Raw genomic sequence first — 25,521 nt, 5'->3', positions numbered from 1 at the left:
GGCCAGACATTCCGGCACTAACTTAACTTTTTAATCAGAAAGCTCTTAAAAGATTAGCATTTCTTTTGAAAAAAGGACTTGGGAACGCACAAAGAGAAGCAATGTAATAGAGGGGTAAGGAACAACTGCATGCAATAGTTTTGGAATCTTTCTTGCATACTCATTAAATTGCTAACATTCAATAAATACTGAGGACAATAATAAAACATTAGCAAATAGATCTTAGGCTTAAAACTTTTAAAAGGGCTACATGAGACTAATATGGTCAATCAATCAATCAATCAATCAAATGTATTTATAAAGCCCTTTTTACATCAGCAGTTGTCACAAAGTGCTTTTACAAAACACCTGGCCTTAAACCCCAAGGAGCAAACAACAGTAGTGTTGATTTTCATTGTCTTTGTAAGCTTTACATATAACCATACTTGATATCCACAAAGCCAGACATTTAACCAGGACATACTTGGGCAGGCCTAACCAATTTTCAAAACCTGACTAAAAATACTCAGGTATCCCATGTCAGTAGTTTTAGTGGGAAAATTCTTGGTTTGCTACTGAAGATTACCAAACTCACAATTTAATTGTCCTGCTTTATCTGCAGATATTAGCAGAAGCAACCACAAAAACGCTTAAAATCAGATGGAACAGCCAAATATTTTGTGATTCACCTAAATAATGTACAAAATCTACATTACCAAGCAAAGAAGATTCCTTTTCTACTCATTTTCTTTAAAAGGTATAATTTAGAAAACAAGAAGTACGTGGCAAAAAGTAACAACAATCACTTAAGAAATCCTATTCAACACCTGTGCATTACACTAATGCGCAAAGTTTCAGGAGGATCAGGGATCATGCGTGTGCCATCATAAACCTTGTGTGCTGAAGACTAGCAAATGCCATATTATTGCACTGAAACAAATGAATTTTTTCTTGCTGTACCTACTTCAGCATAATAAATCGTAATGAACAAGGTCCATTGCAGTGGGCTGTGTGTATAATCCAAATACATGGCTCCTTTTAAATACTAGCAATCAAAGCTTTCAAAAGTAATGAGAGTACAAGGAGCACAATGTTAACTAAATTGGTGTCCCGGCAAGGAAAGAGCATGCAATGTCATTCTATTGACACAGGCTGGACATAATGGGAGATATAAAAGATGGACTTTGCACTTCCAATCTATTTATTCACCATGACATAAAATGTGCCTTACTGCAGTAACAAAACATGTCTGTTCTATGCTAAAAGTCTGAAGTACTATTTTAGATTTCACTGTTTTATAAAACGGTTGTCTTTCTCTCTGGGATTAAGATGAAGAGCAAAATAAGGCCACCAACAGTCAACCCATCAACTGGTTGTCAGATCTCTAAATCAAGCAGTTTTCCTAAGCATGTGCACCAAATTTCATAACCAAGTAAAAATTATTATGATTTAAACTTGTCAGTAATAGCCCCACCATGTGGTCAATATTAACGTGCAAATTGTGCAAATATACAGTGGGGAGAACAAGTATTTAATACGATTTTTGCAGATTTTCCTACTTACAAAGCATGTAGAGGTCTGTCATTTTTATCATAGGTACGGAAAATAAAACAAAAATCCAGATAGTATGATTTTTTTATAGTTAATTTGTATTTTTTGCATGAAATAAGTATTTGATCACCTACCAACCAGTAAGAATTCCGGCTCTCACAGACCTGTTAGTTTTTCTTTAAGAAGGGATAGGCTACAGGACAATAGGCAAGCAGCTTGGTGAGAAGGCAACAACTGTTGGCGCAATTATTAGAAAATGGAAGAAGTTCAAGATGACGGTCAATCTCCCTCGGTCTGGGGCTCCATGAAAGATCTCACCTCGTGGGGCATCAATGATCCTGAGGAAGGTGAGGGATCAGCCCAGAACTACACGGCAGGACGTGGGCAATGACCTGAAGAGAGCTGGGACCACAGTCTCAAAGAAAACCATTAGTAACACACTACGCCGTCATGGATTAAAATCCTGCAGCGCATGCAAGGTCCCCCTGCTCAAGCCAGCACATGTCCAGGCCGTCTTAAATTTGCCAGTGACCATCTGGATAATCCAGAGGAGGAATGGGAGAAGGTCATGTGGTCTGATACTTTTTGCTCTTAACTCCACTCGCCGTGTTTGGAGGAAGAAGAATGATGAGTACAACCCCAAGAACAGCATCCCAACCGTTAAGCATGGAGGTGGAAACATCATTCTTTGGGGATGCTTTTTTGCAAAGGGGACAGGACGACCGCACCGTATTGAGGGGAGGATGGATTGGGCCATGTATAGCGAGATCTTGGCCAACAACCTCCTTCCCTCAGTAAGAGCATTGAAGGTGGGTCATGGCTGGGTCATCCAGCATGACAACGACCCGAAACACACAGCCAAGGAGTGGCTCCGTAAGAAGCATCTCAAGGTCCTGGAGTGGCCTAGCCAGTGTCCAGACCTGAAACCAACAGAAAATCTTTGGAGGGAGCTGAAAGTCTGTATTGCCCAGCGACAGCCCCGAAACCTTAAGGATCTGGAGAAGGTCTGTATGGGGGAGTGGGCCAAAATCCCTGCTGCAGTGTGTGAAAACCTGGTCAAGAACTACAGGAAACGTATGATCTCTGTAACTGCAAACAAAGGTTTCTGTACCACATATTAAGTTCTGCTTTTCTGATGTATCAAATACTTATGTCATGCAATAAAATGCAAATTAATTACTTGGATTTTTGTTTTAGATTCCGTCACTCACAGTTGAAGAGTACCTATGATAAAAATTACAGACTTCTACATGCTTTGTAAGTGCGAAAACCTGCAAAATCGGCAATGTATCAAATACTTGTTCTCCCCACTGTATGCATTTAGGAGCCAGACCACCACAATGTGAATGATTATTGTTCAATAGTAGCCATGTAATGTTAGGTACTAATCAGAAAAATATTTGAGACGTATGGACAGAAGGACATAACATATGTAACATTTGTTATTCAGTAACTTTGGAGAACTGATTAGGAGGCTGAATACGTTTACAAAGCATTGTTTATCCAGTCCCGTCCCTATCAATCAATCAAACATATTTATAAAGCCCTTTTTTACATCAGCAGATGTCACCAAGTGCTTTTACAAAACACCTGGCCTTAAAGTCCCTTAAGTCATTGTGAGGGAAAATAACAATGGTAGCTTAATCAATGATGTGTCTGAAGTCCAAAAGTATTCAGAGGGGAGCCGAGAGGAGAGTTCAAGAAGAGTCTAGTATTTTACCTACATGTGAAATCACCTATTCTCAGCTGAGTCCATCCCCAATACAAAATACTAAAGAGAATACACTACTGTTCAAAAGTTTGGTGTCACTTAGAAATGTCCTTGTTTTCAAAAGAAAAGCAATTTTTTTTGTTCATTAAAATAAGAAAATAAGAAATACAGTGTAGATATTGTTCATGTTGTAAATGATGATTGTAGCTGGAAACGGGTGATTTATAATGGCATATCTACATAGACGTACAGAGGCCCATTATCAGCAACCATCACTCCTGTGCTCCAATGGCACGTTGTGTCTGCTAATCCAAATATATAATTTTAAAAGGCTATGTGATCATAAGGAAAGGCTTTTGCAATTATGATAGCACAGCTGAAAACGGTTGTGCTGATTAAAAAAGCAATAAAACAGTCCTTCTTTAGACTTATTGAGTATCTGAAGCATCAACAATTGTGGGTTCAATTACCGGCTTAAAATGGCCAGAAACCAAGAACTTTCTTCTGGAAGTCGTCTGTCAATTCTTGTTCTGAGAAATGAAGGCTATTCCATGGGACCGGGACCTCCCACTTCTCTACCTATTCTGGTCAGACCGAGTTGGTGCTGTTCTGGGAAGGGAGCAGCACACAACGTTGTATGAGATCTTCTCACATGGAAAAGCCTTCATTTCTCAGAACAAGAAGAGACTGACGACTTTCAGAAGAAGGTTCTTGGTTTCTGGCTATTTTTAGCTTGTAATCGAGCCCACAATGAGATATGCTGAAGAAGGACAGTTTTATTGCTTCTTCTAATCAGCAAAACCGTTTTCAGCTGTTAACATAACTGCAAAAGGGTTTTCTAAGATCCTATAGCCTTTTAAAATGTTAAACGTGGTTAGCAAACACAACATACTATTGGAACACATGGTTTCTGATAATGGGCCTCTGTACACCCAAGTAGATATTCCATAAAAACAATAGTAATTTGCAATGATAATTTCTACACTGTATTTCTGATCAATTTGATGTTATTTTAATGGACAGAAAATGTGGTTTTCTTTTAAAAACAAGGACATGTCTCAGTGACCCCAAACTTTTGAACGGTAGTGTAGACAGAGGGCAGGTAGAACTGAAGAGAGAACAGATGTGTAGACCGTTTTGTCTCCCAAACAGCACAGCTGACACAGATAAAGGGAGGAAGTGGGGAATGATGCTGTAATGACTCCAACATAAGGCTTCACACATTACTAATGGTTCAGTACATCTTAAAAAACAGTCCTGTTGTGAAGAAACCTGATACACTTACAGCCAAAGTTATAACAACGGGAAAGGAATGACACACTCGAAGGTTACAGAAAAGTAGCCCAATCTCGTCTGTCATCTCACAGATAAGGATCGGGACAAGGTTAAAAGGCTTTGTGCAAAAGAATGTGATCTGATCTGCTAGGTGATTGGCTCCCCAACCTGTGAGATCTGGACTGTGTTAAATTGTCTTACCCAGCACATAAAACCGACCATTGTCGTACCAAGGTATAATACATATTTAATACCAAGATGTGTCATATCCAGTCATGATGGGGAAGCTCCAATGGCAGTGCACTGAGAAAGATGGGTGTCAAACTATGGACCAGGAGTTGTGTTTATGCGGTTTTATACGTGTATGCCAAAACTCTAACAGGAAGTACCTGCCAATGGGTCAATGAATAAGTGGTTGAACAGAGTTAAACCAAAACACTGTTTTGCAGAAAAAGACTAGACTATGTTTGAGTAATTATCTAATGATTTTGTGAAGTTTACCATATTAGTGGTAACTTTACTAAATTTGTCTGTAACACAAGAGAAGCAAGACCAAGAGTTCTAATTTTAACACTAGTATTGTACTGTGATACCTAACCTTAAATCTAAGTCGTAGCATATCATACATTAAATATAATCTGTAATGTGTTTTTTTGTTAATTCATTAGACATGACAGGTTTTCATAGAATTATCTAACGTGACATATTTTTGCAAATTCATAACATTATAATTTCAGCAGCACATTGTAATGCACTCAAACATAATGTAAAATACCACACAAATTCATAAGATTTACGTACACAAAGTTACATATTCCCACGAGACCTGGTTGGATGAAAACAACAAGCTGCACGTGTCAACTAAGGCAGAATGTCATGGTGTATTCCTTATCACTGAAATGGAAAACAGACAAGAAAAACGACCATTTAAACATAAAGAAAAATTGGCTGTTTGTCACATTCCAACTCTGGATAGGAACATATGCAGATTTTGGGGTGATAAAATAGGTGTTGTTAAGGCTCGCAGGTGCTATCAAGGAGAATATATTAACATCCCCCTTCTCAAAATTAACTTTCAACAAGAGTTTGAGTTTCAAATTCAGCGTTTTTTTTCAGCTCGTTGGCTGTAGCCTGACAATAAAAAAAAGTTTGAGAGCTTGTGGGGCTGACAGTGATTCATTTAATCTTTAGATGACTGGTAGATTTCAGTTCTGAACTTGATAAAATATGTTTTGCAATGAGAAGCAACAGTAGTACATTTGAATTTGGAAATGTGTTTTATATTGTCGGTATATAGGGGCTGGATATTACATCCAGTGAAAGTAATGGAATGCTTTTATATTAAGCTTTTTTCCCTGTCTCTTGGGGACCCTAGCCGCCACATCCTTTGACATATCCATGACAGGTTATTGGTGTGCAACCCTGTACCATTGGTTGTCGGGTGTTGCTGTTGGTAACATACATTGTTGTATGTATGTGTCACTATATGTATATCTTGTTTTACTATTTTCTATCTTAGTTTTTAGTTTATTTACTTCTACCTACATTGTTGGCTCTATGTGGGAAAGAAAACAAAAAATGAACTGAACACTGAAAAAAAATGTCAGAGCATATAGCTACACCACTGGAAAGATGGGTACAACTAAATTCTTCTGCACTTTACATTGAAGACTTCAAAAAGACAGATAGCAGAAAAAGCAAAGCAGAACTCAAGGCACAATAGCACAACAATGATGCATGCAAACCAGAACACATTGGAGCCATGACGACAGCATTAACGGATACATTCACTGTAAAAAATGAATCATGGGTCTTGTAATTTTCATTAAAAAAAATAACGTGATAATTAAATATAATGGGTACATTTCATTATTGAAATTGTGATTTTGTGTTTGATAGAATATATTAAGAAGATTTCACTAATAAAACCAAGAGATACGTTTTCCTCTTTTATTTAAGAAAATGTGTGCAATTTTTAGGCTTAATTTGAGCAAAATAAACTAATAAAATTAAGAAAAATTTTACCGATTTATTTTAAGAGAATTGGTTCAATGTCACCTCGCTGGCGGGGAAGGAGCCTGAGTTAGTGCGTGAGGTTGTGAGGTTCCGATTAGAGGTAGTTGGGATCACCTCTACGCACGGCTTGGGCTCTGGAACCACACTCCTTGAGAAAGGATGGACTCTTCACCACTCTAGAGTTGCCCATGGTGAGAGGCGGCGGGCTGGTGTGGGTTTGCTTATAGCTCCCCAGCTCTGCCGCCATGTGTTGGAGTTTACCCCGGTGAACGAGAGGGTCGTTTCCCTGCGCCTACGGGTCGGGGATAGGTCTCTCACTGTTGTTTGCGCCTACGGGCCGAACGGCAGTGCAGAGTACCCGACCTTCTTGGAGTCTCTGGGAGGGGTGCTGGAAAGTGCTCCGACTGGGGACTCTATTGATCTTTAACTCCCACCTCCGGCAGAGCTTCGACTGGATCCCGAGGGAGGTTGGAGATATTGAGTCCGAGTGGACCATGTTCTCCACCGCCATTGTCGAAGCGGCCACTCGGAGCTGTGGCCGTAAGGTCTCCGGTGCCTGTTGAGGCGGCAATCCCCGAACCCGGTGGTGGACACCGGAAGTAAGGGATGCCGTCAAGCTGAAGAAGGAGTCCTATCAGGCCTGGTTGGCTTGTGGGACTCCTGAGGCAGCTGACGGGTACCGACAGGCCAAGCGGGCTGCAGCCCAGGTGGTTGTGGAGGCAAAAACTCTGGCCTGGGAGGAGTTCGGTGAGGCCATGGAGAAGGACTATCGGCTGGCCTCGAAGAGACTTTGGCAAACCATCCGGCGCCTCAGGAGAGGGAAACAGTGCCCTACCAACGCTGTTTACAGTAGAGGTGGGCAGCTGTTGACCTCAACTGAGGATGTCGTCGGGCGGTGGAAGGAGTACTTCGAGGATCTCCTCAATCCCGCTGACACGTCTTCCATTGAGGAAGCAGAGGATGAGGGCTCAGAGGTGGACTCGTCCATCACCCGGGCTGAAGTCACAGAGGTGGTCAAGAAACTCCTCGATGGCAAGGCACCGGGGGGGTGGATGAGATCCGCCCTGAGTACCTCAAGTCTCTGGATGTTGTGGGGCTGTCTTGGTTGACACGCCTGTGCAACATCGCGTGGCGGTCGGGGACAGTGCCTCTGGGATGGCAGACCGGGGTGGTGGTCCCTCTTTTTAAGAAGGGGGACCGGAGGGTGTGTTCCAACTATAGGGGAATCACACTTCTCAGCCTCCCCGGGAAAGTCTATGCCAGGGTTCTGGAGAGGAGAATACGGCCGATAGTAGAACCTCGGATTCAGGAGGAACAGTGTGGTTTTCGTCCGGGCCGTGGAACACTGGACCAGCTCTATACCCTCTACGGGGTGTTGGAGGGTTCATGGGAGTTTGCCCAACCAATCCACATGTGTTTTGTGGATTTAGAGAAGGCATTCGACTGTGTCCCTCGCGGCATCTTGTGGAGGGTGCTTGGGGAATATGGGGTCCTGGGTCCTTTGCTAAGGGCTGTCAGGTCCCTGTACAACCGAAGCAGGAGCTTGGTCCGCATTGCCGGCAGTAAGTCAGACTTGTTCCCAGTGCATGTTGGACTCCGGCAGGGCTGCCCTTTGCGACCGGTTCTGTTCATAATTTTTATGGACAGAATTTCTAGGCGCAGCCAGGGGCCGGAGGGTGTCAGGTTTGGGGACCACACAATTTCGTCTCTGCTCTTTGCAGATGATGTTGTCGTGTTGGCCCCTTCTAACCAGGACCTTCAGCATGCATTGGGACGGTTTGCAGCCGAGTGTGAAGTGGTGGGGATGAAAATCAGTACCTCCAAATCCGAGGCCATGGTCCTCAGTCGGAAAAGGGTGGCTTGCCCACTTCAGGTTGGTGGAGAGTGCCTGCCTCAAGTGGAGGAGTTTAAGTATCTAGGGGTCTTGTTCACGAGTGAGGGAAGGATGGAACGGGAGATTGACAGACGGATCGGTGCAGCTTCTGCAGTAATGCAGTCGATGTATCGGTCTGTCGTGGTGAAGAAAGAGCTGAGCCGCAAGGCGAAGCTCTCAATTTACCAGTCAATCTACGTTCCTACTCTCACCTATGGTCATGAGCTTTGGGTCATGACCGAAAGGACAAGATCCCGGATAAAGGCGGCCGAAATGAGCTTTCTCCGCAGGGTGGCCGGGCGATCCCTTAGAGATAGGGTGAGAAGCTCGGTCAACCAGGAGGAGCTCGGAGTAGAGCCGCTGCTCCTCCACATCGAGAGGGGTCAGCTGAGGTGGCTTGGGCATCTGTTTTGGATGCCTCCGGAACGCTTTCCTGGGAAGGTGTTCCGGTCCCGTCCCACCGGGAGGAGACTCCGGGGAAGACCTAGGACACGCTGGAGGGACTATGTCTCCCGGCTGGCCTGGGAACGCCTCAGTGTCCCCCCGGAAGAGCTAGAGGAAGTGTCTGGGGAGAGGGAAGTCTGGGCATCCCTGCTTAGACTGCTGCCCCCGCGACCCGGCCCCGGATAAGCGGAAGAAGATGGATGGATGGATGGATGGATGGAATTGGTTCAATTATGCGGTTAGAGACACCATTTGAAAGTGAACGGCAGTGATCAGAAGACATTTTTGGCGGAGGGGTCGAACGTCAATCACATAAGAGGTAAGCTTAGTTATAACTATGCTTCTCATTATTTCTTAAAGCTCTTTCATAGACCAGTTATGTTCACTCTTGTTCAGTAGCATCGCTGAGTTCGCATATTTTAGTCTCATGCCGATACCTATAAGGCAAAATAGATGAGATGAGTTGTCTTAAATCAACGAAAACAAATGATATGACTTGCGAAACTATGAACGATTGTCTTATCTCCAGTGTGTACAACACCACCACATGCTTGTGCTGTGGCTAGAATATTGATTGCTAAAATAAATCGTCGTCAATGTGCTAACATTATATTCTCCATAGGCCATCGGTAAGCTTGATATTGGGAAGATTAATAGATGTAACTTTTTAAAACTTCAAATTACGTCTTTCGAAATATAATAATGTATGACAATTTAAAATGAATCTTTTAGAAAAGAGTAATAATAATTAAAAAAAATATAATAATACAAATGGCACGATGTAATATTGCGTTCATACTCGAAGCAGTAGCCTGTACGCAATGTCCCAACTCGTTCATAGAAGTAGACTCTCACGCAAATATCCTCGACCTCGTGTAGAAATTCTCTGGCTAAAACGCTAAAACCATGACTAAAACATCCAGCAGTCGTGACCATGATCGTGAAGATATTATCTTGTTCTGCAAACCATCTCGGGTATGTTTATAAGAATATAGTGTATTTTTAATGTAATGTTAAATTATGTAGTATATCATACCAGATCACAGAATATGTATCGTAACTGTGGAGCAAATTTAATCTGTATCATTGCGATTTATAAATTAATTAATTTGAAATATAACTTTGTCAGACATGTTTTAGCTGCATTGTGTTTCTAAACCTCAAGGTCAATTTAATTTGGTTATTAAAAATACATTTTATGTAGACAGCCTTAACTTTTTTTGTATTTATTTATGATTGTAATTACAAATTGAAGCAGACTGAAATTTTAAAATAAGACCGCAATTAGCCCTCTAGCCCAAAGGCTTAATAAACTAACTTATATCTATTTTAATTTGGTATGCTATAAGTTTGTGTTAAAGGGCGGTGCAGGTTAACAGATTATTGTAATGATGTTTGAGGTGAAAATCTCATTAAACTGAAATTAATTATAACTTTTAAAAATGTTGCAATTAAAAAGGTTCATTATTGTACATTACACTGACATTTTACACTTGTTTAAAAAAGTGTAAGCTTTACATAAATAAAATATTCTATAATTCAACATTTTATTTTTTCTTTACAGATCAACGTGAGGCTCCTTGTAGCAGTGTCTTAAGCATTCAGCAACGTGAGGGTCCTTGTAGCGGTGTCTTTGTAAGCATTCATGTATTTTCAGTGCAAGTGGTGCCTTTTGAAATCATGGTGTGGCAGTGCAAGGTTTGCCAATTGACAGCATCTTCAAAAGGAGCTCTTTTGAGGCACTACAGACTACAGCATGAGCCATTTACCCATAGCCATACTATACCTTGCCCACATTACAATTGTCCATGCTCTTTCAAGACGCATGGTGCCCTACGCACGCATCTAAGTAGGAATCATTTAAATGAAGACACTTTGGAGCCAGGGGCAGTATCCTTTAACTGTAACATTTGTAATACACCACATTCTTCTGAAAAGGACTATTTTCAACATTTAGGTCAACACCTCAGGAGTTACGAAACTGGAGAATGTGTATTTTCTGGGTGTGATTTTAAGACAAACGTTTATGGGACTTTTGTGACACACAAAAGCAGAAAACACAATCCTCATTCTACCAATGATTTTAAGGCTGAGGTGATTGTGTTAAGCAAGTCCAGGCATCATTCATTTGCTCCTGATCCACACTGTCAGGATTCAGAAGGAATCACTGGAGAAAGCGATGACCAGATTCCAGATGACCAGATTCCAAACGTGTCACTAACAATTCTTAATAAATTAGCCCTGTTACTGTTGAAGCTGGAGAGTGTTTATAATGTCTCTGCAAGATGTATTGATAATTTGGTAGGGGAGCTCCAGTTTATTTCTTCTCTGACAGCATGCCAAGATGTGCAAAACATTGTTGATTCAAATTTAAGGAAGAATAACTGTTTTCTCAGTGAAGATAGTATCAGTGAGTTTGTTGATTAACTTTGTAAGGTTAAATAAGGACAGCACTAGATGAAAAAGGTCCCCTTGGCACTTCTTTCAAGATAAGACATTATTTTAATGACAATTTTAAGGTTGTTGAACCTGTGGAATATATTTTGGATGCTGCTGAAAGTAGATCCTATCAGTATGTACCTATTCTCCAGACCTTGCAACAGGTGTTGAATAACAAGCACATAAGCTTGGAAACATCTCCACAGTGTTCAAGTGTCCCATCAACATTCAACTCTTTTGTTCAAGGCAAATATTTCACTGAAAACAATTTTTTTGCTGAGGATGAGATGAAAATATCTCTGATATTATATGTTGATGACTTTGAGGTGTGCAATCCACTTGGAACTTCCAAGAAAAAGCACAAAATCACTGCAGTTTATTGGCTTTTGGCAAATATGCCACCAGAATTGCGATCTGCTCTTACATCGATACATTTGGCTGTTCTCAGCAAAGCTGAAGATGTAAGAAGATTTGGATATGATGTCATCTTAGAACATCTTTTGAATGATCTTTGTACATTGGAACAAGAAGGGGTTTTTATTGCAAGATACGGAAAGAACATCAAAGGGACTGTGCTCAATGTTGTAGCAGACAACCTGTTGTAGCAGACAGCAGGAACATTCTACACTGACCCATTGCTATGGTGTCAAAAAGGTTTGTCCGTTGACCAACAAACTGAAGCATTTTCACTTTACTACTGGCTATCCCCCAAACATAGCCCATGACTTATTTGAAGGTGTCATTCCTGTGGAGCTAGCACTGTGCCTCTCTGTTCTTGTAAAGAAGAAATATTTCACTTTAAGTGAACTCAATGTGGCAATTGCTTTCTTTCCCTACAAATGGACGGACAAAACGAATAGCCCTCACGCAATACCTGAAAATTTTGCCAAACGTCGAAGTGTAGGGGGCAATATGCATGAGAACTGGGCTCTTATCCGACTTCTGCCATTCTTGATTGGGTCCAAGATACCTTTAGGTGAACCTGCTTGGCAAATTCTCATGACTTTAAAAGACATTGTTGAACTGGTCGTGTCACCTGTCCACACTGCAGAAACTATCGGTTATCTGGACTCAAAAATTTCAGAACATCGGCATCAATTTCTTGAACTTTTCCCACATGAAAGACTGCTCCCAAAACACCACTTCTTGGAGCATTATCCTCAGTTGATTGAGTGTTTTGGTCCAGTAGTTGGACTTTGGACCATACGTTTTGAATCTAAGCATAGCTTTTTCAAGCGTGTAGTGAGACATACGTCAAATTTCAAAAATGTATTGCTGTCCCTTGCTACAAGGCATCAACTAATGATTGGTTACCACTTGCATGCCAGTCCTGAGAAGACCTCATTTTATGTGAATAAAGTTTCCAATATGCAATTGGAGCTTCTGCATGTGGATGTACAGCAGGCCATAAGAAACATTTCAAATCAAGCAAGTGTCCCTTTAACCACTTCAGTGACTTATTGCGGAACAGTATACAAAGTGGGGATGATTCTGCCTTATGGCTGCACTGGAGGTTTACCTGACTTTGCTGAAATTATGCAGATTGTCATTTTGGACAAAAGTATTAGTTTCATTGTCAAGACTTTCAGTGCTTTGTATGATGAACATCTGAGATCTTACTATCTTCAGTCAAGTGGGGATGTGCGTCTTGTTGAGTTTAAGGCACTTTGTGATTGGTATCCTCTGGCCGCTTATTGTTTAGGTCAAAACCGCTTGGTCACACTGAAACATCATATCTGCTGTTCTTATTAAATGGTCAGGCTGAGCAAACATTAAATGCCTGACTGCCTCTTGTACAAATAATGTTAAGCCTAAGATCCATGAATACAAGAATGGCAATGATGGAAAATTACGACATTGGATTTTATCTACAGATATCCCTAAATGGTTTACATTTTGTGGTTTGTAACTTTAGGTCAATAGTGGTTTTGTTTTTTGCTCTTACTTCAGAGTGAACAACTTTGGATGTTTTATTTGTGCAAAAAAAAAAAAAGAAAGATTAAAAGCATGTTTGATAACAAAAAGTGCATTATGTATCCATTATTATCTTAACCTGAAAAAAAGCAGTAAACGTTATAATTCAGTAAATTTCATTCATACAAATGAGTAAATTCTGCTTGATTTATTTGTGAGACAACTTAAATTAAAAAAGCACATTCCACTAATAATATTAAATTCATCATGTGCCATAGACTAAATAATTTAGGAATTTTTACTTAATTTATTTGGGTAAATTTCACTAAAAAAACCAACCTTAAAATCTACTCAAATATAATACGTGTAATATTGTTACCATCATTTTTTAAAGCAGATAGCATGTAATATTTTTTACTGTGTTCTAAAGCAATAAATATAACTACTATTTCAAGTAGTTCTAAATAGAGCATTGTGCAAGATGAGGTAAGATGCATTGTGCATTGAAAGCTAGAATGTAGGCTTTTTTATATTTGATTAATCAAAGTGGTGATCAACAGATGAATCGATTACCAAATTAGTTGTTAGTTGCAAAAAAATTAAGCATTTCTCCTTTAATCTATGGCAATATCTAGACCTTTGCCTTCTAAGAAAAGTGCGGCCTCAAAAAACTGTTGAGAACACCTACACTAAAACTGCTACTTTATTTTATTCCCCACCATTTCAGTAGATTATTCATAAGGCTTTTGATCTGACTCAAGATGGGTGTTGTAATGCCTGGATTACCTCCAGCCACCCTCCCTTCGAGAGTCCTGCCATCTGTGACATTCAGCAAAGCCTAATGTCCACTGCTCCATCCCCAAAAGCTGCCTCATATGACATACAATGGATATGATTTTGTTTTTGTATCACAAAGTGGGATGGAAAAGGACTGAATTGTGATATTTTTTGTTTTAAGATATTTAAAGGGCTTTCTAATGGCAAGATGGAAGAAACATAAAAAGTATTAATAAAAAAATAAAACAGCAATACCAGCCACAAACACCTTTGGCAACAATCACAGCTCTGGGTAAGTTTATAGAGCTTCAGTTCATGCCCTTTTCTTTTGAAACATCCTTTGTTGAAGAACATGGCTTCACAGCAATTAAGTATTATAATAGATATTTAAGCAGATTTAAGTCAAAAAGTGAAAATAATGTTCCATATTTCAGCACTACTTCCGTCTCCAGTTGCATATAGCAATGGTTCACAAACCTTTCCTATGGACCCCAAGCCACTTACAGTCATGATTTGTTTCCCATCGATAGATCAATGCCCTTCTTTATGGGGCTTCCAAAAAGCTCATTGTTATTTGAAGCTCAATAGAAATAGAAGATCCTAATTGACTAAGGGACGGTAGAAAGCATAGTAAGTTAAAACATTGTAGAAACATCTGTTACTTCACTGAGTGAGTCCAAGTAAATGATTAAATTTAGGATTATTTTAAGAAAAAAAGTCCTCCTGGACAAATGTAGGCTTGTCTAATCAATCAATTATTATACAACAAATATATTTTAGTTATTTAACTGTCAAGATACAAAAACTTATCTAAAAACAATTTGGTGACATCTAAATTAAGAAAAGGGTGTATTTAATTCTAATTACTTGCCTTCTATAGAGATGGTATTGTGTTTGCAAATCTTAGTAATGCATTTTAGACCAATTTCGAGGTTATGCCTCAGCTTTGCACACCTGGATTTCTGCAGTTTTCCCGCTCTTTCTTGCATATCCTCTTAAACTCTGTCAGATTGGATGAGGAGAAGGCATGTTGTATGCCTGTAATTTAGGGGTGGCTTCTATCAAGTCACTCTACCATGAAGGCCTGTTAATGGAGCGCTGCATTGATGGTTGTCCTTCTGGCAGATTCTCCCATCTCTGCAGAATAACTATGTTAAGGTAGCCACAAAAGGAAATTCTTGCCTGGTTACTTAGTTTAGCCGGATAACAAAAAGGTTACATGAATGCTTGGCAAAAAGTTGAACAAACAGTTGAATGTGACTATTTCCCACCAGATTGTGAAAATGTATAAGCTTTCCGAATGTAGTGACAAGAGGATCTCCTGCCTCAAAAGCATGAGCCCTGCATCAACAAAAGAGCTGATGAGTGTCTTCCTGAACACATCCTGCCAGGCAGTTCTACTCTTTAACACACAGCTCAACCAGGAGGTTTCTTGCAAAACCTACACACTTGCAGGAAGTATTCTGGAACGTGCCCCTCACAATGGGTTGCTAGAGCATGACAAGGAAAGGCAACCCTGTACAACATCAATACCAACAAACCCTGATGTGCCACCCTCTACAAGAGTCCCTGGCACTGACAGTAATCTGTGATTAAGCTGTAATGCTGAAAAAATTAAACTGAACTATTTAGCCTTCATCGCTCTCTGTTTCAGTAATTTACCTTAAATTCACAGGTGGCTCTGCAGAAGAAAGAAATCACGCTCCTCTGTCTCCTCGGTATACACAGACCACATCTGATGTTGTATGGCCAAAAACACTTGTTGCCCACAGCATTTCATCGACTGATGCTATAGTGAGCATATGGTCTCGGTTGTTTAAAAAAAAAAAGTAATCCAATCGTCATTGAGCTGACCCCAACAGTGGGCGGTCATGTCGTAGCAGAACCACTCCAATGGGAATACTTAAAATGTCATCATATCAATAAAAACATGCATCTTGTCGGCTTCTTTTCCACCAACAGTGCTTCTCCAATAGATATTTAAATGATTATCAGAATGCTGAGTTGGTGTGATCCTACAAGAAACACAGACCTTATTTGAAGTGGATTGAAAAATCCCCAATGGGAGAAATTAATGGTGTAAGAACCAAGAGAGGCAGCTTTTCCAGTGGTTGCAACCCTATTAACAGTAGGTTAATTGGACCAAATAGGTTTTTGGCATCTACAGATGTTTACATTTTATTTTACTAATAATACATGATTTGATTAGGTTGAAGTTGAAATGGTGCTGGAATTGCATAGGCACCTCTCTTTTTCTTTTGTTTTAAATGAATAGTTGTTTAGTAGTTGGATCATGTTGGAATCCAAAACTTGACTTGACCATGCTTGTAGGTCATGTACCTGATTGTCACAGAGAATGCACTATGGACAGATACTCCTCTTTGATTTGAAATTCGACAAATGGTTGAATTTATTCTGCCACTTTAGGACTATTTGTCTCTGGCTTATACAGTAACATATGTCACAGTAACGTATGAACAAATTGCTTAGAACAGGCAACATAATTTACAAAACCTATAACATTAGGCTTAGGACCTAATAACATTTTCCTGGCTTGGCATCCTGAGTGATTTTGCCCACTCACATCCAATGGTGTTATTATATACAAAATGCTATAACACAGAAATACCCTGAAATACCCAAACATGATTCTTCAAATAAATATTGTTATTTAGAGAATAATGTGAAATTACTTGTAGGGGATTAAGTGCATCTAAATAAATAAGGTTCCAACTGTTTATTTTTATTTTAAACATAACTTTTAATTGAGTAGCCTAACTTAAGTGTGACGCTTGAAAAACTTATTTAAGAATTAAGATCAACTTGAAACTTGATGAAACACATTTGAACATATCCTAGTAGAGGTACTGACTTGCAAACAGGGGATCTTAATTTGATCACCCTTTTGCAAGAGAAAATATTTGGAAATATAATGAAATATTCTAATTTGAATGGGTCATTTTGATTGTCCCTTATAAAGTATAAACCTCTTAAACGAATGTCCATTGATTATAATCCACATTGAAATGTTCTATTGCAGTAGTCTGGGACACTGCCTCCCATTCACAAGTACTACTGCAACATAAGCATGAATTGATTGCACACCTCTTTCTGGAAAAACTCTATCATCAATCTTTTCCACTGTTTGAGCAAATAATTCATGGTTCAAAAATATATATATTTAAAAAGATGTCCTATGGCAACAAGTTAATTTTCCTGATGGAGCTAAACAAGCTGAAATGAAGATTCTACATGATTAAACCGAAATGTTTATATGAACTGTACACTGGGTGGTTCAAACCTTGAATGCTGATTGGCTTAAAGGTGCATTCCAGTCACATGATCATCATCTGAAATGTCATTACAGCAACAACAAAAAATTCCTACCATACATACTAATTATTCATTTCAAATAGTGCATCCAACTCCCCAAATGTCCTGGATACGTTAACTTCATTTTGACAGGAATTGGTAGTGATATGTCTGACATAGGATCAGGTCACTAAGGTAAGATCACTTTTTTAAACAGTTTGTTTTCAGTTCGGCAATTTCAGTGGGATGATCATGGGACCGCAACTTCAAAAGCTGTGGTATATGAGACTTCCTGTTCTACATATGTTGGTAACCACTTATTAATTGCAATAATATTTGTGGTAGGCTGTATGAGCAATATACCAAGGCTAGGGGTAGTATCCAGGCACTCTGCATTGCTCTTGCCTAGGAATAGCTCAAAATAGCACAACCACTATACAACCACATCACTCTTGGTACTCTGAGCAATTTACCTGATTTTGTAATTTGGCAAGGTGTGTTTCTTCTTGATGACTCTTTTCAACTGGTTGACAATTATTGAGGTGAGTTGAGGTAAGGGCCTTCCCTCGAACTGAGACTTCACCTCAAAGTCTATCAATGGGTCTTCAAGAAACGTGAAGGACCAGTGCGTAAAGGGCACGCGAGTGAATTGCAGTTTCAGTCTTCCAACCACACGCGTCATCTTTACGAACAGGTACGCGGACTTCCCAAAAACCAGGTCTACATCAATAGCTAGATGGAACCCGCCATTATATTCAAGGTCTACCTCGAAATTGAGTTCCTCGGGCATGCCGTCTTCATTTAAACTCACTGGCTTCATAAGTTTGGCTGTTTTAAATACGGGCAAAGAATTACCGAGGGATATATCCCTGAGACTGAGTCCTTCCAACAGCCGACCAGCTGTCTTGGTTTGTAATAGCTCCTCAAACTCCACCTTGATCTTTTTGGTCAGCCAGTGTCTAACAACGGGAGTGTCGCGGAGTTCTCTGAATAGGAAAAGAAATATAGCATTTAGAAAATTGCAGGTCTCCGGTTTGGAGGAGTGGAGGGGCTCGCTTTGATAAGGCGGTGGCGGTTGTTGTTTAGGGCTACTGCTGGTGACAGACACTTCCTGTTGCCTGGTAGAGATGGAGTCCTGCTGTTTGGATGCAGCAGATGCTGTGTTGTCTTGTTGCTGTTGGCCTGATTCGGCATGTTGGTTATTAAAGTAATCCTTCAATGCGGGATCAGGCACTGCTTTGACATATTGCACTGTCCTGGCTATGGGCTCGGGGCTTCTCCGGTAAAGCAGTAAGAACTGTAACACCAATGTAATGACTGCTCCGGATAATGCGGAAATTACTATTAAGTAAATCATTTCGAGCTGTTGCCCTCTTCCCGTTTCGTGTTAAAATGTTTCATATCCGACGTTTAATCGTATTAACAAAGCAAGTTCCACCTGGTCGCTCACAAAGCTGCCATATCATCTGCTTCTTTCCTGAGGTTCAAGCTCCTCAGCTGATTGGGCGAACGTATTACGTAGGCTAGTTGTGCGTAGTGACGGATTTCACAAAACGGCGATTTTTTTCCTTATCTCAATTACTTCCTTGTCTCCGCTCTCATCGACTCTTTCTGATAAACCATTGGAGGAGAATAACTGAGGGGAGGGACGTATTGCTTTCTCATCTAATGACATTTTAAAAACGAGGTAGAAGAGCGGAGTAAGTATGAGAACAGGCGAGAGATTGCATGAAATTGCTTAGATGGCTATATGTCATCGAACTTCTCGATAGGGCGAATGGCAGCCATATTGGTCAGGGACGAAAGTATGGCCATCATATTATTGTCACACTAAATTATTGTCAGTTATTGAAGTTTTATTCAAATTGTCTGTATAAATAGCCTCAAATGCAAAAAAAAAAGATATGTCTTTTTTTTTTTGTCTTTGCTGTAATTGCATAAACTGATTGACTGCTATGAATGCTAATGAATGCTGGAAGTGCCAGATTATCTAATGGTATTAAAACTGCAAACATTTCTGAGGCCGGATGAAAAATTGTGTCCAATAGCAATTGTAAAAGTGCGCATTAGGAGTTATGGTTGGATTGAGACTTGAAATCAGTTTTCACTTGGGGCTAAATTGCAATCTGAAAGGGGATTCAATTATCTGGCCCAGTTTACCTTGTGGAGAGCCAAGACAACCATAATTTCTACAGCAGGTGCCGCAGTTTGGTCTAGAGTTGCTGGAGGTGCCACAGGCATTAAGCGCTGTGGCACGTGTTGTAATTTGAGGTATGTGTTGTGACGGGTGCAGCAATTTTGTGGGCACCTGCCTCAAGTGTTGCACCTGAAGAGTCATATTATGTCCAGTAACAGGCTACTTGTGGTTTTGGCAGTTCAGGCTAGTTGTCCATTTACTCTTTTCAGTCTGAAATCTAATTAAATGACCTGTGTTATATTCCCAGTCGACCAATGTGTCGTGTTACTGTCAGTCAAATTCATTGTCTATTGTAACTGATGGTTAGTCTTGGTTTCTCGTTTACTTTAGTAATCTGTCTGATATTGGACTAGGTGTCTAGTGTGTGCCTGTGTTTTGTCTTTATTTGTGTCTTTGATTTATCCATTACTTAAAGTGGATGTTCTCCAGGGTTTATGCGTATGTTGCCACCACTTGGTGGAGCCAATAGTATGGTGGTTCCTGACCTTTTATGATAATAGAGTTCACCTCATTCTATTAAGAGGTTGAGATTTCAGTTGTTATAGGTTTGTAACATGTAAAAGTCTACAATATATTTTAAAATAATATAACATGTTAAGCTATGAAAATACGATGGGTTTGTGTGGGGGGTTTTGTAATGCATTTGAGAATTTCGATCAGATATCCAGTGATTAGATTAGATGACACTTTATCGTAACTGAACAGTACAAGTACAGTACAATGAAATGCAGTTTGCATCAAACCATAAGTGCAAATAGGAGTGCAGAAAAAAGTACAATAATATGTCTAAACAAGTGGAATGAATAAGTGTACAATTAATGCAAATGCATACATATGGCAATTCTAAATATGGAGTGGAAAATTCATAAATGTGCAGCAAATGTATAGGTATTAAGTAAACAGTATGTACAAGTAAATAGTTGTAGCAATTCTCAATGGCATTCTGAATTTGAAAATGAGGGAAATTGAAGAGTAAGGTAGCATGTGCCACTAAAATGCAGGGACAGCAGCAATGAGGTTCCCGAGGTAGACGTGTGTAACAATTGAAAATAAAGTACAGTGGCAGTTCTAAATGTGCAATGTTCAGTGAGAGCCGGGTTAAGGTGCAAGTTTAAGGTGCAAGTCGGCATGTGCAAATGAAATACAGGAATAGCAGTAATGGTACGTGAACTGAAAAAACCTTGTCAGACTAGTCCAGTAGCGAAATGTGGGCATAGTTAGAGATGGGAAGCTACAAAGTTCAGCAGAGGTGGCAGCAGATAGAAAGAAACTGTTCCTTAGTCCTGCTGGTCCAGCATTTAGACTTCCTGTAAACCACAATGAGCTCCTTGGTTTTCTTTGCATTGAGAACCAGGTTGTTTCAGTGCACCATGCCACCAGGCACTTGAACTCCTCCCTGTAGGCAGACTCGTCATGTTACTGATCAGGCCTACCACCGTGGTGACTTCTGCAAACTTGACGATGATGTTGAAGCTGTGTATAGGAACACAGTCGTGGGTGAAGATGGAGTACAGGAGGGGCTCAGCATGCAGCCTTGTGGAAACACCTGTGTTCAGTGTCAGGGTGGAGGGAGGTGAAGTTGTCTAACCTGACAGACTTGGGGTTTGTTGGTTAGGAAGTCCAAAGTCCAGTTACAGAGAGAAGGGCTGATCCCTAGGTCATGGAGTTTGTTGACCAGCCTAGAGGGTATGACCGTGTTGAATGCTGAGCTAAAGTCTATGAACAGCATTCTAACTTAGGTGTAGGTTTTGTCCAGGTGGGTCAGGGCAGAGTGTAAAGCTGTGGAGAAGGCGTCCTCCGTAGACCTGTTTTGACCAGTAGGCATACTGGTAGGGATCCAGTGCTGGGGGGAGGCAGGACTTGAGGTGGGCCAGAACTAGTCTTTGAAGCACTTCATGATCATGGGGGTGAGTGCAACAGGTCTAAAGTCATTCAGGCTAGCTGCAGAAGACTGCCCCGGAAACTGGCACAATGGTTGCGGTCTTGAAGCATGTGGGGACCACCGCCTGGGCCAGTGAAGACCTCAGCCAGCTGACCAGCATATACACCCGGGGAATCCATCAGGACCACCAGCCTTTGCGTGCACCCCTGCTCAGTGCAGACAGCACATCTGCGGTGGATAGACTGATCTGCTGGTGGGGGACATCCGGAGGGATTTCAGCTATGATGGCTGACTCTTTGTTCTCCATGTCGAAGTGAGCTAGAACCTGTTTAACTTGTCAGTGATGGAGACGTCGCTGGATGTGGGGGTGGGGTTAATTGGCCTATAGTCTGATGGCTTGGATGCCCTCCCACATGCGTCGAGGATCAGAGTTGTTGAAGTGCTCCTCGATACGCAGTTTGTGGTCATTTTTAGCCAACTTGATGGCCCGTTTCAGGTTGGCCCTGGATGAGCTGCAGGCCTCCGCATCGCCGGATCTGAACGCAGCGTTGCTTGCCTTTAGTAGTTGTCGGACCTCACTGTTCATCCAAGGCTTCTGGTTGGGGAAGGTCTTTATTAGTTTATGCGTGGTGATGTCATTGGTTATGTTGTCGGGTAAGTTGTTGTGTAGCCACGTTTCTGGGAAAATTGCAAGCTATATGGTCAGATGACAGAATGGCTATCAAAAATATCATTAACTCTCTAGTGAATTCCTAAATATTTAAATGAAAAGCACTAATTTATTGGACTTGTGAAATGTCTAACCCACAAGCAACGAATACCCCTTTCACTGTCATGTCCATAATGTTTCATATGAGACTATCCTTTTGGAGTATTTCCCGTCTTTATTATGGGAAATACTCCAAACTCATCTGAGGGGGTGCATCATGGAATTTTAAGCATTTAGAAATGAAATAAGGCAAAATTTATGAAATGGGAAGTATAAAATCAACTTACTGGATAATAACAAAGCTTGCAATCCAACTATGGAGAAATACAAAAAATAGCTGGCAACAAACCACAAATTATTTAGCCAGTTTTATGATTCCCTTTGGGTCTAAAGCAGACCTTAGTCAATAAAAAATGCAGAACATCCTAGTGGAATGTAATCGCAAGGAGTATTCTGAGAATTGTAAAATAAAGACCTCTTGCTGGTACAAAGACAAGAAAACTTAAACTAGAAAGAACCCAGGGACAGATGTGATTATGGAGGTACATTTGTGCCTTTTTGTCAAGAAAGAAAAAATTCTGAAAGCAAAAACAAGGCGTCAAAGTAAAAAAAAAATGTTGCAAATCAAATATTTTGTAATAGAGAGCAAAACTTTATGCATTTATTCCGAAAATATATTTAGAGAACACATTTTTTATTTATCCAATACTTTTAGGCCTTTCCTTCTGACGCAAAGGAAGTCATAGTGGACACCTACTTATGAACTTGTACCTACAAGCATCTCCGGTAAGCAGCACAGCTTTCTTCTGTTCAATTTCTACATAGCTAGTAGTTAAGCTCCTACAATTCAGTTTTGGTTTGTTACAGTCTACTATATTACAATACAGTGAGGGGGAAAAAGTATTGATTTTGTACGTTTACCCACTAATAAAGAAATTATAAGTCCATAATTTTAATGGTAGGTTTATTTGAACAGTGAGAGACAGAATAACCACATAGCAATCCAGAACAACACATTGCATTTTAATGAGAAGCAATCAATCAATCAGATTCCAAACTCTCCACTATGGCCAAGACCAAAGAGCTCTCCAAGGATGTCAGGGACAAGATTATAGACCTACACAAGGCTGGAATGGGCTACAAGACCATCGCCAAGCAGCTTGGTGAGAAGGTGACAACAGTTGGTGCGATTATTCGTAAATGGAAGAAACACAAAAGAACTGTCAATCTCCCTCTGTCTGTGGCTCCATGCAAGATCTCACCTTGTGGAGTTGCAATGATCATGAGAACGGTGAGGAAGCAGCCCAGAACTACACGGGAGGATCTTGTCAATGATCTGAAGGCAGCTGGGACCATAGTCACCAAGAAGACAATTGATTACACACTATGCTGTGAAGGACTGAAACCCTGCAGCGCCCGCAAGGTCCTCCTACTCAAGAAAGTACACCTGTCTGAAGTTTGCCAGTGAACATCTGAATGATTCAGAGGAGAACTGGGTGAAAGTGTTGTGGTCAGATGGTCAGACAAAAATCAAGCTCTTTGGCATCATTTCAACTCGCCGTGTTTGGAGGAGGAGGAATGCTGCCTATGACCACACGAACACCATCACCACCGTCAAACATGGGGGTGGAAGTATTACGCTTTGGGGGTGTTTTTCTGCTAAGGGGACAGGACTTCACAGCATTAAAGGGACGATGGAAGGGGCCATGTACCGTTAAATCTTGGGTGAGAACCTCCTATCAAAAAAATTATGTCCCTCACTGTAGACATATACATACAGCCCCATTTCCAAAAAAGTTGGACGCTTTGCAAAATGCTAATAAAAACAGAATGCAATGATGTGCAAATCATTTATCTCTGTAGTTTATTGAAAATAGTATGAAGACAACATATCAAATGTTGACACTGAGAAATGTTATTGTTTTTTGAAAAATACATGCCCATTTAGAATTTGATGCCAGCAACACGTTTAAAAAAACAATATTCTGTAAGCAATTGGAAGAAGTGAAATGTTTTCCCATTCTTGCTTGTTATAGGATTTCAGCTGCAACAGTTTGTCTCCTTTGTCTTATTTTTTGTTTCATAATGCACCAAATGTTTTCAATGCGTGACAGGTCTGGACTGCAGGCAGGGCAGTTTAGCACCTGGACTCTTTTTCTAGAGCATATATGCTGTTGCAATATGTGCAGAATGTGGTTTTGTATTGTCTAGCTGAAATAAGCATGGCCTTCCCTAAAAAAGACAATGTCTGGACGGCAGCATGTTGCTCCAAAATCTGTAAGTATTGTTCAGCATTAATGGTGAATTAACGGTAATCCCATGTGCACTAATGCACCCCCATACCATCACAGATGGTAGCTTTTGAACTGTGCGCTGATTACAAGCTGGATGGTCCCACTCCTCTTTAGCCCAGAGAATGCGATGTCCATGATTTCCAAAAATAATTTCATTTTTCATTTTTCAGAACACAGGTCAGTTTCCAATTTGCCTCAGTCCATCTTAATGAGCTTGGGCCCAGAGAAGGCAGCTGTGTTTTCAGATCTTGTTTGTATATGGTTTCTTCTTTGCATGGTAGATTTTTAACTGGAATTTTTGGATGCAGTGATCTACTGTGTTCACAGACAATGGTTTTCAGAAGTGTTTCTGAGCCCACTGCAGAATCATGTCTGTTTTTAATGCAGTGCCATCTGAGGGCCAGAAGATCACAGCCATTCAATATTATTTTTCGGCCTTGTCCCTTGAATAGAGATTTCTCCGGATTCTCTGAATCTTTTAATTATATTATGTACCGTAGATTATGAGATCCCCTAACTATTTGCCTGCGCAGACAATCACAGAGTGGTGAACTCCTTCCTATCTTTACTTCTGATAGACTCATTAATACCAAATCATGTAATTGCTAGTAATTAACCTAATGTTCCACCAGAGGGATATACAACGAATGGGGTTCAACCTGAATTATTGGCTGAATTATTATCCTTACACTAGTCGAATACAAAATGGGAAATATGACCGATTTTGCCAACGATTTGTTTATAGTAATACACTTGAAGCAAATAGCCAACCGAAAACTGCACAGTGCCTTCCCACGCGATCAACATGCCTTAAAAATCGAATGAAACCGCGATCAACCTGCCTTAAAAAAACGAATGAAACGCAGCCAAACGTGGTCATCGAATGCTGCCTTGATGTACACAATAAAATTCAACCTTTTTGCTATGAAGATCAGTGAAATATGTAGGCTAAACTCTCCTCCCAACAAGCAAACAAGTATAGCAGCAATGAGAATCGAGAGAGCGCGCGTTCACGCTAGGGGGGGGTGATTTCGGCACAACACCGGTAAATATACAGAATTCCGTCAGATGAGGATCGATATATTGATTAGAGAACATCATCGGGGTAAACTCGAGTTACACGGCCTCTAAACACACTCCCACTGCGG

At 40.5% G+C, this 25,521-nt stretch overlaps 1 protein-coding gene across 1 annotated transcript in view; it reads right to left on the bottom strand.

Annotated features, from left to right (window-relative positions):
• Nucleotides 1–18,827, bottom strand: part of pdzd8 (PDZ domain containing 8) — a 52,983-nt gene extending 34,156 nt beyond the window's left edge. Inside the window, exon 1 of the mRNA XM_010892256.5 lies at nt 17,765–18,827. Within this exon, the coding sequence (XP_010890558.1) occupies nt 17,765–18,648 (884 nt within the window). The 5' untranslated portion in view covers nt 18,649–18,827. The remainder of the gene's footprint in view (nt 1–17,764) is intronic.
• Nucleotides 18,828–25,521: the final 6,694 nt, after the last annotated feature.

This window comes from Esox lucius, chromosome 6, assembly GCF_011004845.1.
Source record: "Esox lucius isolate fEsoLuc1 chromosome 6, fEsoLuc1.pri, whole genome shotgun sequence".
NCBI lineage: Eukaryota > Metazoa > Chordata > Actinopteri > Esociformes > Esocidae > Esox > Esox lucius.
Note: the sequence above shows the minus strand (reverse complement) of the source record. Positions and strands in the feature narration are given on the sequence as shown.